The sequence below is a fragment of the Cetorhinus maximus genome, chromosome 4 (assembly GCF_964194155.1).
Source record: "Cetorhinus maximus chromosome 4, sCetMax3.hap1.1, whole genome shotgun sequence".
Taxonomy (NCBI): domain Eukaryota; kingdom Metazoa; phylum Chordata; class Chondrichthyes; order Lamniformes; family Cetorhinidae; genus Cetorhinus; species Cetorhinus maximus.
In genome coordinates, this window is record NC_135882.1 from 13,382,131 (window position 1) to 13,394,333 (window position 12,203).

The 12,203-nt window shown below is 46.2% G+C and overlaps 1 protein-coding gene across 2 annotated transcripts in view; it reads right to left on the minus strand.

Annotated features, from left to right (window-relative positions):
* The window catches only part of LOC144679508 (desmoplakin-like), an 84,946-nt gene that overhangs the window by 12,965 nt on the left and 59,778 nt on the right, over positions 1 to 12,203 (minus strand). For both annotated transcript variants that reach the window (XM_078539949.1, XM_078539948.1), the window contains exons 20-22: positions 5,715 to 5,798; positions 5,512 to 5,619; positions 50 to 148 (exon numbers count right to left, since the gene is read on the minus strand). In XM_078539949.1, the coding sequence (XP_078396075.1) occupies positions 50 to 148; positions 5,512 to 5,619; positions 5,715 to 5,798 (291 nt within the window). The remainder of the gene's footprint in view (positions 1 to 49; positions 149 to 5,511; positions 5,620 to 5,714; positions 5,799 to 12,203) is intronic.

Consider the following 12,203-nt stretch of genomic DNA (forward strand, 5'->3'; position numbering starts at 1 on the left):
CAGCATGAATATTAACTTTCCTGGAGGAACAAAAGAAAAATAAGTTCACCTTTACTTCTTCCATGTTCTTCAGCATCTCACTTAGATACTTGTAGTAATCACCAGATCTCGTAAGAAGTTCTATGTAACGAGATTGCAGATCTGCAGACTAAATGAAAACAAGAAAGGATTATTATAACAATCTGGGAGCTTTCTTGATTATTTCTGAACTCATATTACCATGTTTATTGAATTCAAAACTTGCTGAAATAGTATCTCAAATCATGACCCCTGGATGAATAGTTTGCTATTATAACCACTATTACTATATTCAGTGACCTACAGCAACTGCTGCAGAGTTATTAAGTGCCAGAAATTCAATGACAGAATGTTTGATCATTCTCTGCATCTGATATCACCCTCATTAAAGAATGCTTTCTGGCATCTAGATTTGCCTTCCATCATATTAAATGCAATGACTTCACACTTGTTTTCTTGTTAAAGCAGAAAATGACTGACAACAGTGACACCTTAGTCTCACAAGGCTCTTGCTGGAAAGCATCAGCTAGCCATCTCAGAATCTCCTGCCATTGAGGGTGCATAAAGGAAAAGAGATTGGGACTGAAAGGCACCAAGGGGGGGAAGCATAGAGAAAAAAATAAAATGGAGGTAGGATGGCAAATTAATTTGTTTTACTTAAAATGTTTCTATCACTGCCGGAACATAAGGGATCATAGACCATTTAGTCCCTCAAGCCTATTCTGTCATTCAATGAGATCATGGCTGCTCAGCGACCTATGGGTAATAAAAATCTATTAATCTCAGATTTAAGATTTAGAATTGATCTAGTATCAATTGCTGTTTGTAGAAGAGTGTGTTCCAAACTTCTACCACACTTTGTATATAGAAACGTTTCTTAATTTCACTCCTGAAAGATCTGGCTCTTCAGATTATGCCTCCTTGTCCTGTACACCAAAACTAGAGGAAATAGTTTCTCTTTATCCACCCGATCTGTTCCGTTTAATATCTTGAAAACTTCAAATAAATCACCCCAAACCTTATAAATTCTTGAGAATATAACCCTAGTTTGTATCACCTCTCCTTGTAAATTAGCCCCTGCACTCACTCCAAGGCCTTTCCAAGGTGTAGTGCCCAGAAATGCTTCAGGTATGATCTAACCAGAGCTTATATGTACAAAATATTTCTTTGTAATTTTATGCTGCCCATCTTTGTGACATCAGTAGATTTGGACATGTGGCTTTCTCCTCGAAGTCTTTAATAAATATGATGAATAGTTGAGGCCCCAATGCAGGTCTTTGAGACACACTACTGGTCATATCCTGCCAATTAGAAAATCTGCCCCTTATGCCCACTCTCTCTCCTACCACTCAATCAAGTTCCTAGCCAGGTCAGTAATTTGCCTACGAATCTATTTACTTCAACCAACAGTTTCTTATGAGGGACTTTATCAAATGCCTGCTGGAACACCAGATAAACAATAACCATAGACACTTCCCCATCCACTATTTTAGCCACCTCACCTCTTCAACTAAATTCAAATCAGGTTTGTTGGGCTTGACCGACTTTTTACAAATCCATGCTGGTCCTCTGATCAGCTGAAAATTTTCAAGGTATTTAGTCACCTTTATCCTTAATTATAGATTCCCGACAGCAGATGTTAGATCTACAATTCCCTGGCTGTCCACTCACCTCTCAAATAGTAGAATGTCATGCACAATTTTGCAACCTAAAGGAACGGTTCTCAAACAAGAGAACTTTGGAAGATTATGGTTAGAGCATCCGTAATGTTTTCACCTACTTCCTTTAATCTCTGGGATGGAAACCATCTAGTCTTGGGAATTTGCCACTCTTTAGTGAACAAGAATTGCTTCCTTGGGCTGGAGGATCTAGAACAAGGGGCATTGTCTCAGGATAAGGGGCCAGACATTTGGGATTGCAACGAAGGTTGTGAATCTTTGAAATTATCTATGCCAGTGGGCTAAGAATGCTCAGTCATTGAGTATATTCAAGTCTAGGATCGTCAGATTTTTAAGACTCTAAGGTAATAAAGAGATCTGGGGAAAGCGGAACTGAAGTTGAAGATCAGCCATAATCTTATTAAATAGCAGAACAGGCTTGAAAGGCAGTATGGCCTACACCTATTTCTTATGTTCTTATTGACCTCCAGTTTTTTGCATGCACTCAAAATTACCCCCATCAATCCATAAACTGGGACCCTTTTCTGTGTTTGTGGCTTAATTCTTGCAATGCAGGACTCCATTTGCCACGACTCTGAAGCCACTTCAAGTAGAAGTACAAGGAGGCGGGAACATATCAGAAGATATTGGGAAGCTCGCCCAGTGCATTTGTTTTGCAATTTTCCCAGCCCACCACCCCACCCCACAAACCTGCCTCCATTGTGCTGCAAAATTCCACCCCCAAAGTGTCCAGATAATTCCTGCCTTCCCTAATGCCCCACTATGTCTGCACCTCATATTCCAACTCAACAACTCTGAGCTGAAGTTGCTCAAGATGCAGATGGGATTGTCTGGAACCACAATACTCTCCAAATTCCTAGATGCTACACCACCATTCTTATATGAACTTGTGTTGTTTATTTAATTAATTAGTCTATGTATTTAATTACTTAATGACTTAACTAAAGTTTATAATTCTTCAACACATTTACTTGTAGGTAGATTAAACCAAATATTTACTTGTAATATAAACCACTACAACTAATAGTGGCAAAAGCAGCACCTCCTTCCCCCTCTTCACTGAATTTCCAACTTTTGCACCATGCACACAAATATCTCACATTCTGTCTGATCTTCCTTTCCACAGTGGAACTAAAATTTAAGCATGGCATGCAATGGGCTATTGTTGCAAAATGTCCAGTTTTCTGCCTGTGACCAAAAAGAAGACTACCATATGACAATTTGAGTGAAGCGGAATGAAAATCAATAATTGGGCAGGCAGCAAACAGAGGGTAGCTTTTTCCTCCACTAGCATTTGAGTATAAAGGAGTCTCAGTGGAGTACAGAGAGGGAGTTTGGATGGGGAGGATATCATGGCTGATTTTACACCTTATTAAATATATGGGTGGAAAATCAGTCAGGCTCTATTATGGACAAGCAATCCTCAGATTTTAACTACGCAACTATAACTAGGTGATAATGGAAAATTTACTCAAGAGGTTCAGAGGACGGAAAACATGGGGAATTTGTGAGCATTAATTCAAACATAATGTCAACACTTTTAGTAGAGTTATTAACCAATTTAAAATTAAGGATTTAAATGATGCACTGAGAACACAGGAAGGTCAAGGTTAAGAGTTTGTCTGCAGTTATCAGGAGTAGTAATTGCTTGTTTAATGATAGTCATACAGCAGATAGGAAAGTTACCATAAAATCACATTTAAAATACAGAAACACACACTACATTAAGGACACCAAAGACAGATGAAGCAAACTAAACCGACGCCACCTGCTTGATAATAGTGGACTCTTCTGTGTACATTTTAATTGGCTAATAAAACAGTGCGGTTGAATTTCCATGGACATTCCCTGATTCTTCGCTATAACTTTGGTACAAGTGGTACAAATCCTGGTGAAAAGTGTTGACTAGCAGTAAATGCGAGACAGAAACAGTCTGTGTTTGGAGCAGCAGTGAACAGTGTGTTTCATTTAGCCTGAGGCCTGACCACCAGCAGTGGTGAAAGAGTAAAAAAGAGAGTGAGAAAGACTGCCTGCCCAGGGGAAAGGGGGAGACACAAGGACCCCTACACGAGTCATGATGGCAGAACAGTGGTTCCAGCAACAGCAAGACCTGGGACAGCCGAGTGTTAGTCAGGCAGGATCAGTCCTGGACCTCTCCCTGGTGTTTTAATCTCCAAACCACCCGGGCCTGGCGGTCCAGTGTGCATCTCTGACTCACTCCCAGGCCAGAATATAACGCTCGTCGGGCGAGAGTCCTGACGTCATTGTGCACTCACGCGATATTTCGGTCGGTGGGTGCAGGAGTCGGCAGCGTGCCTGCCGACAATTTAAAGGCCCATTAAGGCCAATAAAGTTATAATTGAAATAATTTTTTTGCTGCCCGTCCAACCTTACGGTTGGCGGGCAGGCGAAAAGGCCAGGCAGCCTTTGCATTTTTTAGGAAACCTCATCCAGGGGCAGGATGAGGTTTCCAACAGCAAATAAAAATTAAATTAAAATGTTAACATTTCACTAAGAACATATCCCTGCTCATGTGACAAGAGTCACATGAGGAGGCATTTTTTTTAATCAATTTAAAATCCTTTATTTTTATTTCTTAAAATCTTCATCTCCCTGAGGTAGCTCTGTGCCTCAGGGAGCTTTTCCAGCATGCACCCGCACACATGCGCAAAGTTGTGCACTAACCCTCCTCCCTCCCCCTGCCAAACAGGCAGCGCTGAGTGCTACTGGGTGCATTTCATGCTGGGCAGGCTTCAATTGGCCCACCAGTGTGAAATCGCGGTCTGGCCCCAATCGCGGATGGTGGTTGGGTTCCCGACCACTCCCGCCTGACCCGCTGAGCCCACATGACAAGGGAAAAATCCTGGCCCCAGTTTCAAGGCTCTCACTCACCCTCACCCCCACCCGCACCCACTGTGCGAGTGGGTGAGGGTGTGAGTGAGTACACAGAGACTAGGAGTGAGCCGGACACACACACACACCCCCTCACACTCCAACAGTCATTGTTGTTAATGACTCATTTTTTTAAATTTTAAATTTATTGCTTTGACATTTTTTTTTTTGCTCAGTATGTTGTTTCTATTCTTCATCACTCAATTTTTTTTGGAAATTCATGTTTAATGTTGTGCCAAATATTATATTTCCAAAATTTGCTCATTAGCCTCTTGAGTGAGAAAAAAATTGAAAATTGTAGCCCCTCATGTGAAAAGGTTGGACAAGCCTGGTTTACACCATTGCTCCACAGTTTCAGCCAATCTTTGGCTGACGTTAAGCTGGACAACCAGGAGATCCCCCATAAAAATTATTGGTGAATTTCTCTAGTTTATTTTTATAGTAAAATAATCAAATATAAAGTGCCAACACTTGTTTTTAGAGTGAATAAAAAAGACAAACTTAAACTGTACTTTCTGCTTACATTCAGCAATGATCTCAATATTACTGTTAGCTCCTACTGACAAAAGCTGGTACTTTGGGTGGGGTTGGGGGCACAGCAGATCTTAATGCTGTTTCTAAAAGAATACTGCTGAGGTGTGGACTAACATTCAAAAACCACACTTTTTACACTTTAATAATTATATAACAAGGCTAGAAAATTACCATAGGTTGCATTAGCAACCACGTGTTTAATGGATTTTAATAAATGGGTTTATGCCCACATTTAAGTAGTGAACAGAAAATGTCATGCAAAGAGGTTAAGCATTCAATTACTACTTTAGTCAGTAATAACTTCTGTCTTTAATTTAAGACTAGGAGATAGATTGCAGAACACTGAGGCTTTAGGCAAAAGTACAGAACAAGAAAATGTTTTACATACCTCATGAAGAATTGTACTAGAAATTGATTGTGTCAGTTGCCTTTTGATTGGGATATTAAGCAGCGTTTCCAGACCAGCGCTGTATGATGCTAGTTGTAGCTCATAATCCTATTTAATAAATAATATTAAATATGTAACACATCCCACAATATCACATACAAAAGAACATTATTCATGTATGAGGCCATATTGGAGTTTCTTACCTTTACTGATGTTGCACATAGGTCTGCATGTTTTTGGTAGTCTTCAACATTTCCACGTTTGCTCTTTATTTCAGAGTACAACATCTATTCAACAATAAAGTAAGCATAGTAGCACTCAAACAGGAAGAAGATATTTTCAATAAATCAGTCCATCTCACTTGTAATATTGAATGGTAGGTAACTGAATTAACGTACATTTTTGGAGTTGATGTGAATGGAAGGAGAGTCATATTTGGCCCACAATGTTAACTCTGTTCCTCTCTCCAGTGATGCTGCCAGATCTGCTGAGTATTTCCAGCACTGTTTTTATTTAAAATGCTCATCAAATCCCTCCATGGCATCACTACCTCCCTATCTCTGTAACCTCCTCCAGCCATACAACCCTTTGAGATCTTTGCGCTCCTTTAATTCTGACCAGCCCACCACTCACCCCCACCACCTCCGATTTTGATAACTTCATCCTTGGTGGCTGTGCCTCCAACTGCTGAGGCCCAAAGCTTTGGAATTTCTCCCTAAAGCCTCTCTGACTCTCTAATTCTCCTTTGAGATGCATATTAAAACTCCCCTCTTTGACCAGGCTCTTGGTCACCTGTCCTAATACCTCAATATTTTGTTTGATAATGCTTGAATGATGTGCCTTAGGACATTTTACAATGTTGAACGTGCTATATAAATGCAACTTGTTGTTGTAAGCACCCTTGGTCTTGTTTTGCTACAGTAGGTCGTTACCAATGTTGCAAGCCTGAAAGGACACAGCAGCAGGTAGATTTCGTGCCCTACATTGGGCACAGGCCACTGCCAGGGTAATGGAGCTCATTGGGTTGCCCAAATGCCTTGAACCCAGCTGCACTTTGGCTGATAGACACTTGAGCCAAGGGGGAAAAGAGGAATATCAAGGTTCATGTGTTTCCACTTGAAAGTTATCGTAACAGCGAGTTTCCAATCTCATTCCCACAACTGATCAGGTCTAGCGCCTTCCTAAAGAGAGCTGTGAAAAACTAGAAAGAGTTGTAACAAAGCCATAATGATAAGTCTTGCAACAGGTAGATAAGAGAATCAACAGAGACCTTGAGAAATGGTTGACTGCCCATTCTTAATCCACTGCAGTTGTGTGCCCTAGAAACACCAGAAATGTGGGAAAAGAAAACTATGGCCGGAATTTTCCATGCCTGCTGCCAGCGGGCATGATAGGTGACATGCATGGACCATATGGCGCAATCGGTTTCACGAAAGCAGGTCACAATCGTCCACTCAGCCCGCCAACAGCAGGGCATGTTTCCCGCCAAAGGTCGTCGGGCTCATTGTAATACATCAGCACATCATTAAAAAGCCATCCTGCCAGGCTCTTGCACCCCCACTGGATTGTCCGTCCACATTGGCAGGAAAGCACGTCGACGTCTTTCACAACAGCACACACGCGACATGCACTTGGCAGCCTTCACTTTGAGGGAAACTGGAAGTGAGTGAACAGCATCATTCTGCAGAGCTTGCCAGGGTTGCCTGTTACTTTGCAGGCTTCAGGGGCACTGGGGAGGGTTGGGGGAAACTGCTTCCCAGCCTCGGAGGCAACTGTTGTTGGGGGAGGGGGAGGGGGTGGTTATCCAGGGGGTGGGGCAACTGCTGCTCTCACGTTCGATCCCACACACAAACAATCGAGGTGGAGGAGCAGGGTAGGCGAGGGAAGTGGCCTCTGCACTGGCGCAGCCACAGTGATATGATTGGGGTCAGGCTCCTAGGCTGCCCACCCACGCGAGCAATGCAGAGGCACCAAAGTGCCACCAAGCACTCCAGACCTTACCAACCCCAACCCCCAGCACAGATTGCCAGTCCTCAACCACTTTACTGGACCATGGAGCAGTTGGACTGCATACGTTGTACAATCTCCTCGCCAACACTGGCCATGTAGCAGTCACTGCTGGAGGCACTCATAGGCCCTTGCAACCTCAGCATCCCGGTTAGGAGCAGTGTCCCCCATGTCGCAAGCTGACAGGGCAGCCATGCAACGCACTCATCTCTGGCCATCTGAGGGGTGGCTAACACTCTCCAGGATGCATTAATGGGCTGTCACAAAGGGCAAGGAAGGGTGCTAAGTGCACCCATGCTAACCACATCTCTCTTTCATGCTGCAGGAGGACCACATCAAGAGCATGACCTAGCCGTATGCCTGATGGCCTACAGAGAGCGAAGAAGAGAGCAACTGAGGCTCCTGGCCGTGCAAAGGCAGGAGCAGCAACCTCAGGAAGAAGGGGCTGCTGGGGGTCCGGCACACGCTGCCCAGGTGCGGACGTGAGCCGTGGCTGGTCGGCACATAGTGAGATAGGGACTACAGGCGCCGTCTGTCACTCCTGCAGATGACTAAGAACCAGTAACACCGACGACTGCCCATGTCTAGGGACCTGGTCGCTCTCATCTGCCACTTACTGCAGGACTTGGTGCCAAGGGGACATGGAGGGCATCCACTGCCAGTGGCTGTGGAAGTTACGTGGCACTCAATTTCTATGCCAGTGGCTCCTTTCAGGGCTCCATAAGTGACCTTTGTGGGGTATCACAAGCCACCACCCACAAATGCATCCATGAGGTCATGGATGCCATTACGGATACACACAACTTTGTGCATTTCACCCGGACCGGGACAGCCAGGATGCAAGGGCCATTGGATTCTCCCTGATCTCGGGATTCCCACAGGTGCAGGTGCGATTGACTGCACCCATGTGGTGCTCAGGTCTCCATCGCTACACATGGTGGACTACATCAACTGCAAGAGATTCCACTCACTGAATGTACAGTTGGTATGCAACCACCAGAAACATCCTGCAGGTGTGCACATGGTTTCCAAGGAGTGTGCACGATGCCTACATCCTCAGTCGGTCACAGGTCCCTAGAGTCTTCCAAGGTCCAGAAAAGGAGGCTGATGCTGCAGCTCGCAACTTGATGGAGCAGACTATCGGGATGCTGAAGATGAAGTTCCAGTGCTTGAACAGGTCTGGTGGAGCCCTGCAACACAGTCCACAGAGGGTGTGTCACGCATCGTCGTCATCTGCTGTGCCCTTTACAACCTGGCGCTCCCAACAGGGAGATAAGCTGGCTGAGGAGGAGTTGGAGGAGCTGCATGCCTCCTCCGATAAGGGGGATGCCAATGGGTATGAGGCCGAAGAGGTCCTCGGTGGTGACGACAATGGGATGAGGCCCTTGCACTGGCTAGACGAAGCAGGCGCACTCGGGAGGCCTTCACAGCTGCTAAATTTGTGGAGGATGACAACGACATGCAGTGAGGTGACCTGATAGGTCCTCACATTGCATTTGTGAATGTTTGACTCCAATCTGGTTTATGGCAGCACGAATACCCTCAGAGAAAGCTCCCATCATGGAGACAGACTGGAGGCTCTAATAGTTGCTCGATTGCAGGAGGATGATGACAACATGCAGTGAGGACACTCCATAAATCTTCACATAGCCTCAGATTGTCTGACTCCTGTCTGGCTGAGGGCAGCTCGCTTGCGCTCCATGATCAGGGTCATATCATAGGGACGCAGCCGTGAAACTTTAGAAGCATCTGATCCTTTGTCCGCCTTTAGCACCTGAGCCCATTGGGAGCTGGAGCACAGCATCAGTGGTCACAGATGCTGAAGAGATGGGGGCCGCCCTTCCTTTAAAAGGTACTGAGAGCACACAGAGTATGAGAGAACTCTGTGGCGCCTGCCCACTACATTCTGGCAGCAATGCCAAGCACTGTCGAGGTGCAGGCATCTAATGTTTCCAGGGGGTGAGAGGCTGGGCCATCACTGTGGCTGAAGGCTGCACAGAGCACAGGGAAGAGGCCCTGGACTGAGATACCTGCCTTTACCTTGTGCAGAAACATTTCACATCGGAGTGACAAGAACATTGCTCATCAGAACAAGGAGCCATAGGCAGGGAGACATTGTTGGGAGTTTATTGACAATAGTGAACAGTATGTACAAGTGATTAACACCCATGCCAAGGCTGTGCAACTAATTCTCCTTAACTTTCCTAACCCTGCCGCTATGTCTTGTTGCTCCCCGGTCATCCACAGTGGAGGCAGATGTAGCCTGCTGACTGCGACAGCCTGTCTGTGATGACTTTGGCAGGCGTCCTCTGGAGGGCCTGGAGAGATTTGGAGGGCCCCGGCCTGTTTTTGGGGTCCTGCTGTGTGGCAGTGGCACCCTCCCCAGCCTGTGAAGCTGGATCTGCTGAGGTCACAGGGAGAGGGAAGTCAGACTGGCCAGACACTCTCGGAATCACCTGGATGGATGGGCCCGGAGTGTGCACCTGCGGATCCTCCTCCCTATGGGTGCCTGGGGGCCCCAGGCTGACTGCTTGAGGAGAACGGGTAGCTGGAGCGAGATGGAGCTGCCTGGCACCCCTCTCAGTACACGTTGTTGGAGGCCAACAATGGCATCAGCGATGGAGTTGAGCACACACAGCAGAGCAGGAGTGAAGTCCTGGACCAAGGTCTCCATGACGGCTGCCACCCTACCAGTGTTGACCTCTGTGTGTCGGCGCTATCACCTCAGTTTGAAGGCGGACGGACTCCTCCATCGGGCCTTGCAATCTGAGGAATGCAGCTCACATCCCTTGCTGTTGTTCCCAAGCTTGCCTTTGCAGCTCCAGGAACTGTGACATGATCGAGTCCAGAGGCTCATCATCTGACTCGGACTCTGCAAAGTTCTGGCCTCCAGCAGTCCTCGGAGTGCTGGACATCTGGGAAGACCCTGCCGCCGCCTGCTGCGGATCAGACAGTGTGATGTGCTCACTAGATTGTGATCCCGGGGCTACTCTAAAGCTGGGTTCCACCGAGGTGCGTGTCTCTACGCTGGTGGAGGCCATGGGTGAGTGCTGTGACAGGGCTTCAGGGAAAATGCCTCCAGATTCTTCTCCAGAAGTCCCTTCAGGGCTTGATTGGAGGCCCTGGGTCATGGACTCTGTTGGCTGTTTGGCAGATGTGCCTGCGAAAGCAAGGGGAGATAATTAGTGCATGGCAATGGCCTGTGAATGAGGACACATCATTCACAGCATAGTTTTCTGATGGATGTTGCACTGCTGGATCCTCGCTTAGTAGAGCGGCGCTGACCTCACCGTCAGCACAGGACGGGTCTAGACCATGGCTGGCCAGCTGGATGGCTGTTTTCAAAGACCGTGAGGATTTTCATTTCGGGCATTCCGCCACCGGTCTGTGACCTCTCTCCCTTGTTGTGCTGCTTGGATAGAGATGGAGAAAGTGTAAGCAAGACGCCTGCCAGGCCAAATGATAAGTATGCCTGACCTGTGTGGGTGGTGAGTGGTCCCATGGACAGGATGAGGACAATGACAGTGTGAGAGAGTGAATGGTGATGTCCCTTGAACTGGCAGTGAGTGAGGGCCCTGTTGATGTGTGATAGGTTTGTGAATGCGGGAGTTGAGAATGATGAGTAGAGTGACTTATCCTGGTGGAATGGGGGAGATTATTCATTCTCTTGTGGCAATGAGTAGCTGTCCTCTTCTGAAGGGCATTGGCGCTGACCACCACTGCCACCGCCTCCCAAGCTGGATTGGTCACATTGCTGCCCATCCTTTGGCCAGATTGGGGGTACAGCATATCCTGACGGCATCCAGCAGTCGTTCGAGAGACCCATCATTGAAGCAGGGGGCTGTGGTCTTTTTCCCTTTGCTGGCCATGTCTTCCGTGCAGCAGGGGTGAGCTGGAAGCACTGAGCGCTGTGCTTGCGGCTGGACTTTAAACATGGCGCCCAGCGTGATGCAGCAGTAAGGTGATGGCTGGCGGGCGAATGAGAGCCTGGCCACCGTGGAAACGGTGTGTTTCCCGGGAGTGCATAAATAATGAGGCGGGTTTGGGACAATACAGCTTGAAAACCCGCCATCATTTTACCTGCCCGCTACTGCACTTAGTGCAAATCTGGGAAAATTTTGCCCTGTGTGGGGAAACAAAACAGGCACAAGTTGCGATTATCCGAGAATTTATTTTAATCAGATCCAGTGTATAATTCATGTGCCACTTATTTAATGTCTTGGTTTGCGCTGAAAACAGTTGAGGCCACGAACGCTGTTTCTATGGAGCAAATCGGACAGCTTCCGGAACTCGCACATATACAATTAAACGTGGAAATCTGGAAGTTGCTTTAAGTTACCCTGCTCTTCCGAGAGGCCCGGAATTGCAATCCATGCCACAGCATAAACTTGCTTTACTTGCCCATTAAACATCGTAGAAAAAAATCAAGTCTGATGCATTCAGGTGTAAGTGAATTTTTAAACAGCGTAAGTCATAATTACTTCCAAATAACCTCTCTGGCATTGACAATTTAATATTACAAGCGTGGAGTCAGAATTATTTTAGGGTTGAAGAATTAACTTTTTTTCTGTCTCTTATCTCTCTCTCAATCTCATCAGTGTCTCTCTATTTATTTTGCTTTCAGAGCATGATTTAGATTTCCTGATTTAGACTGTGTCTCAGTGAGGATCCCTCAATCTGATTCG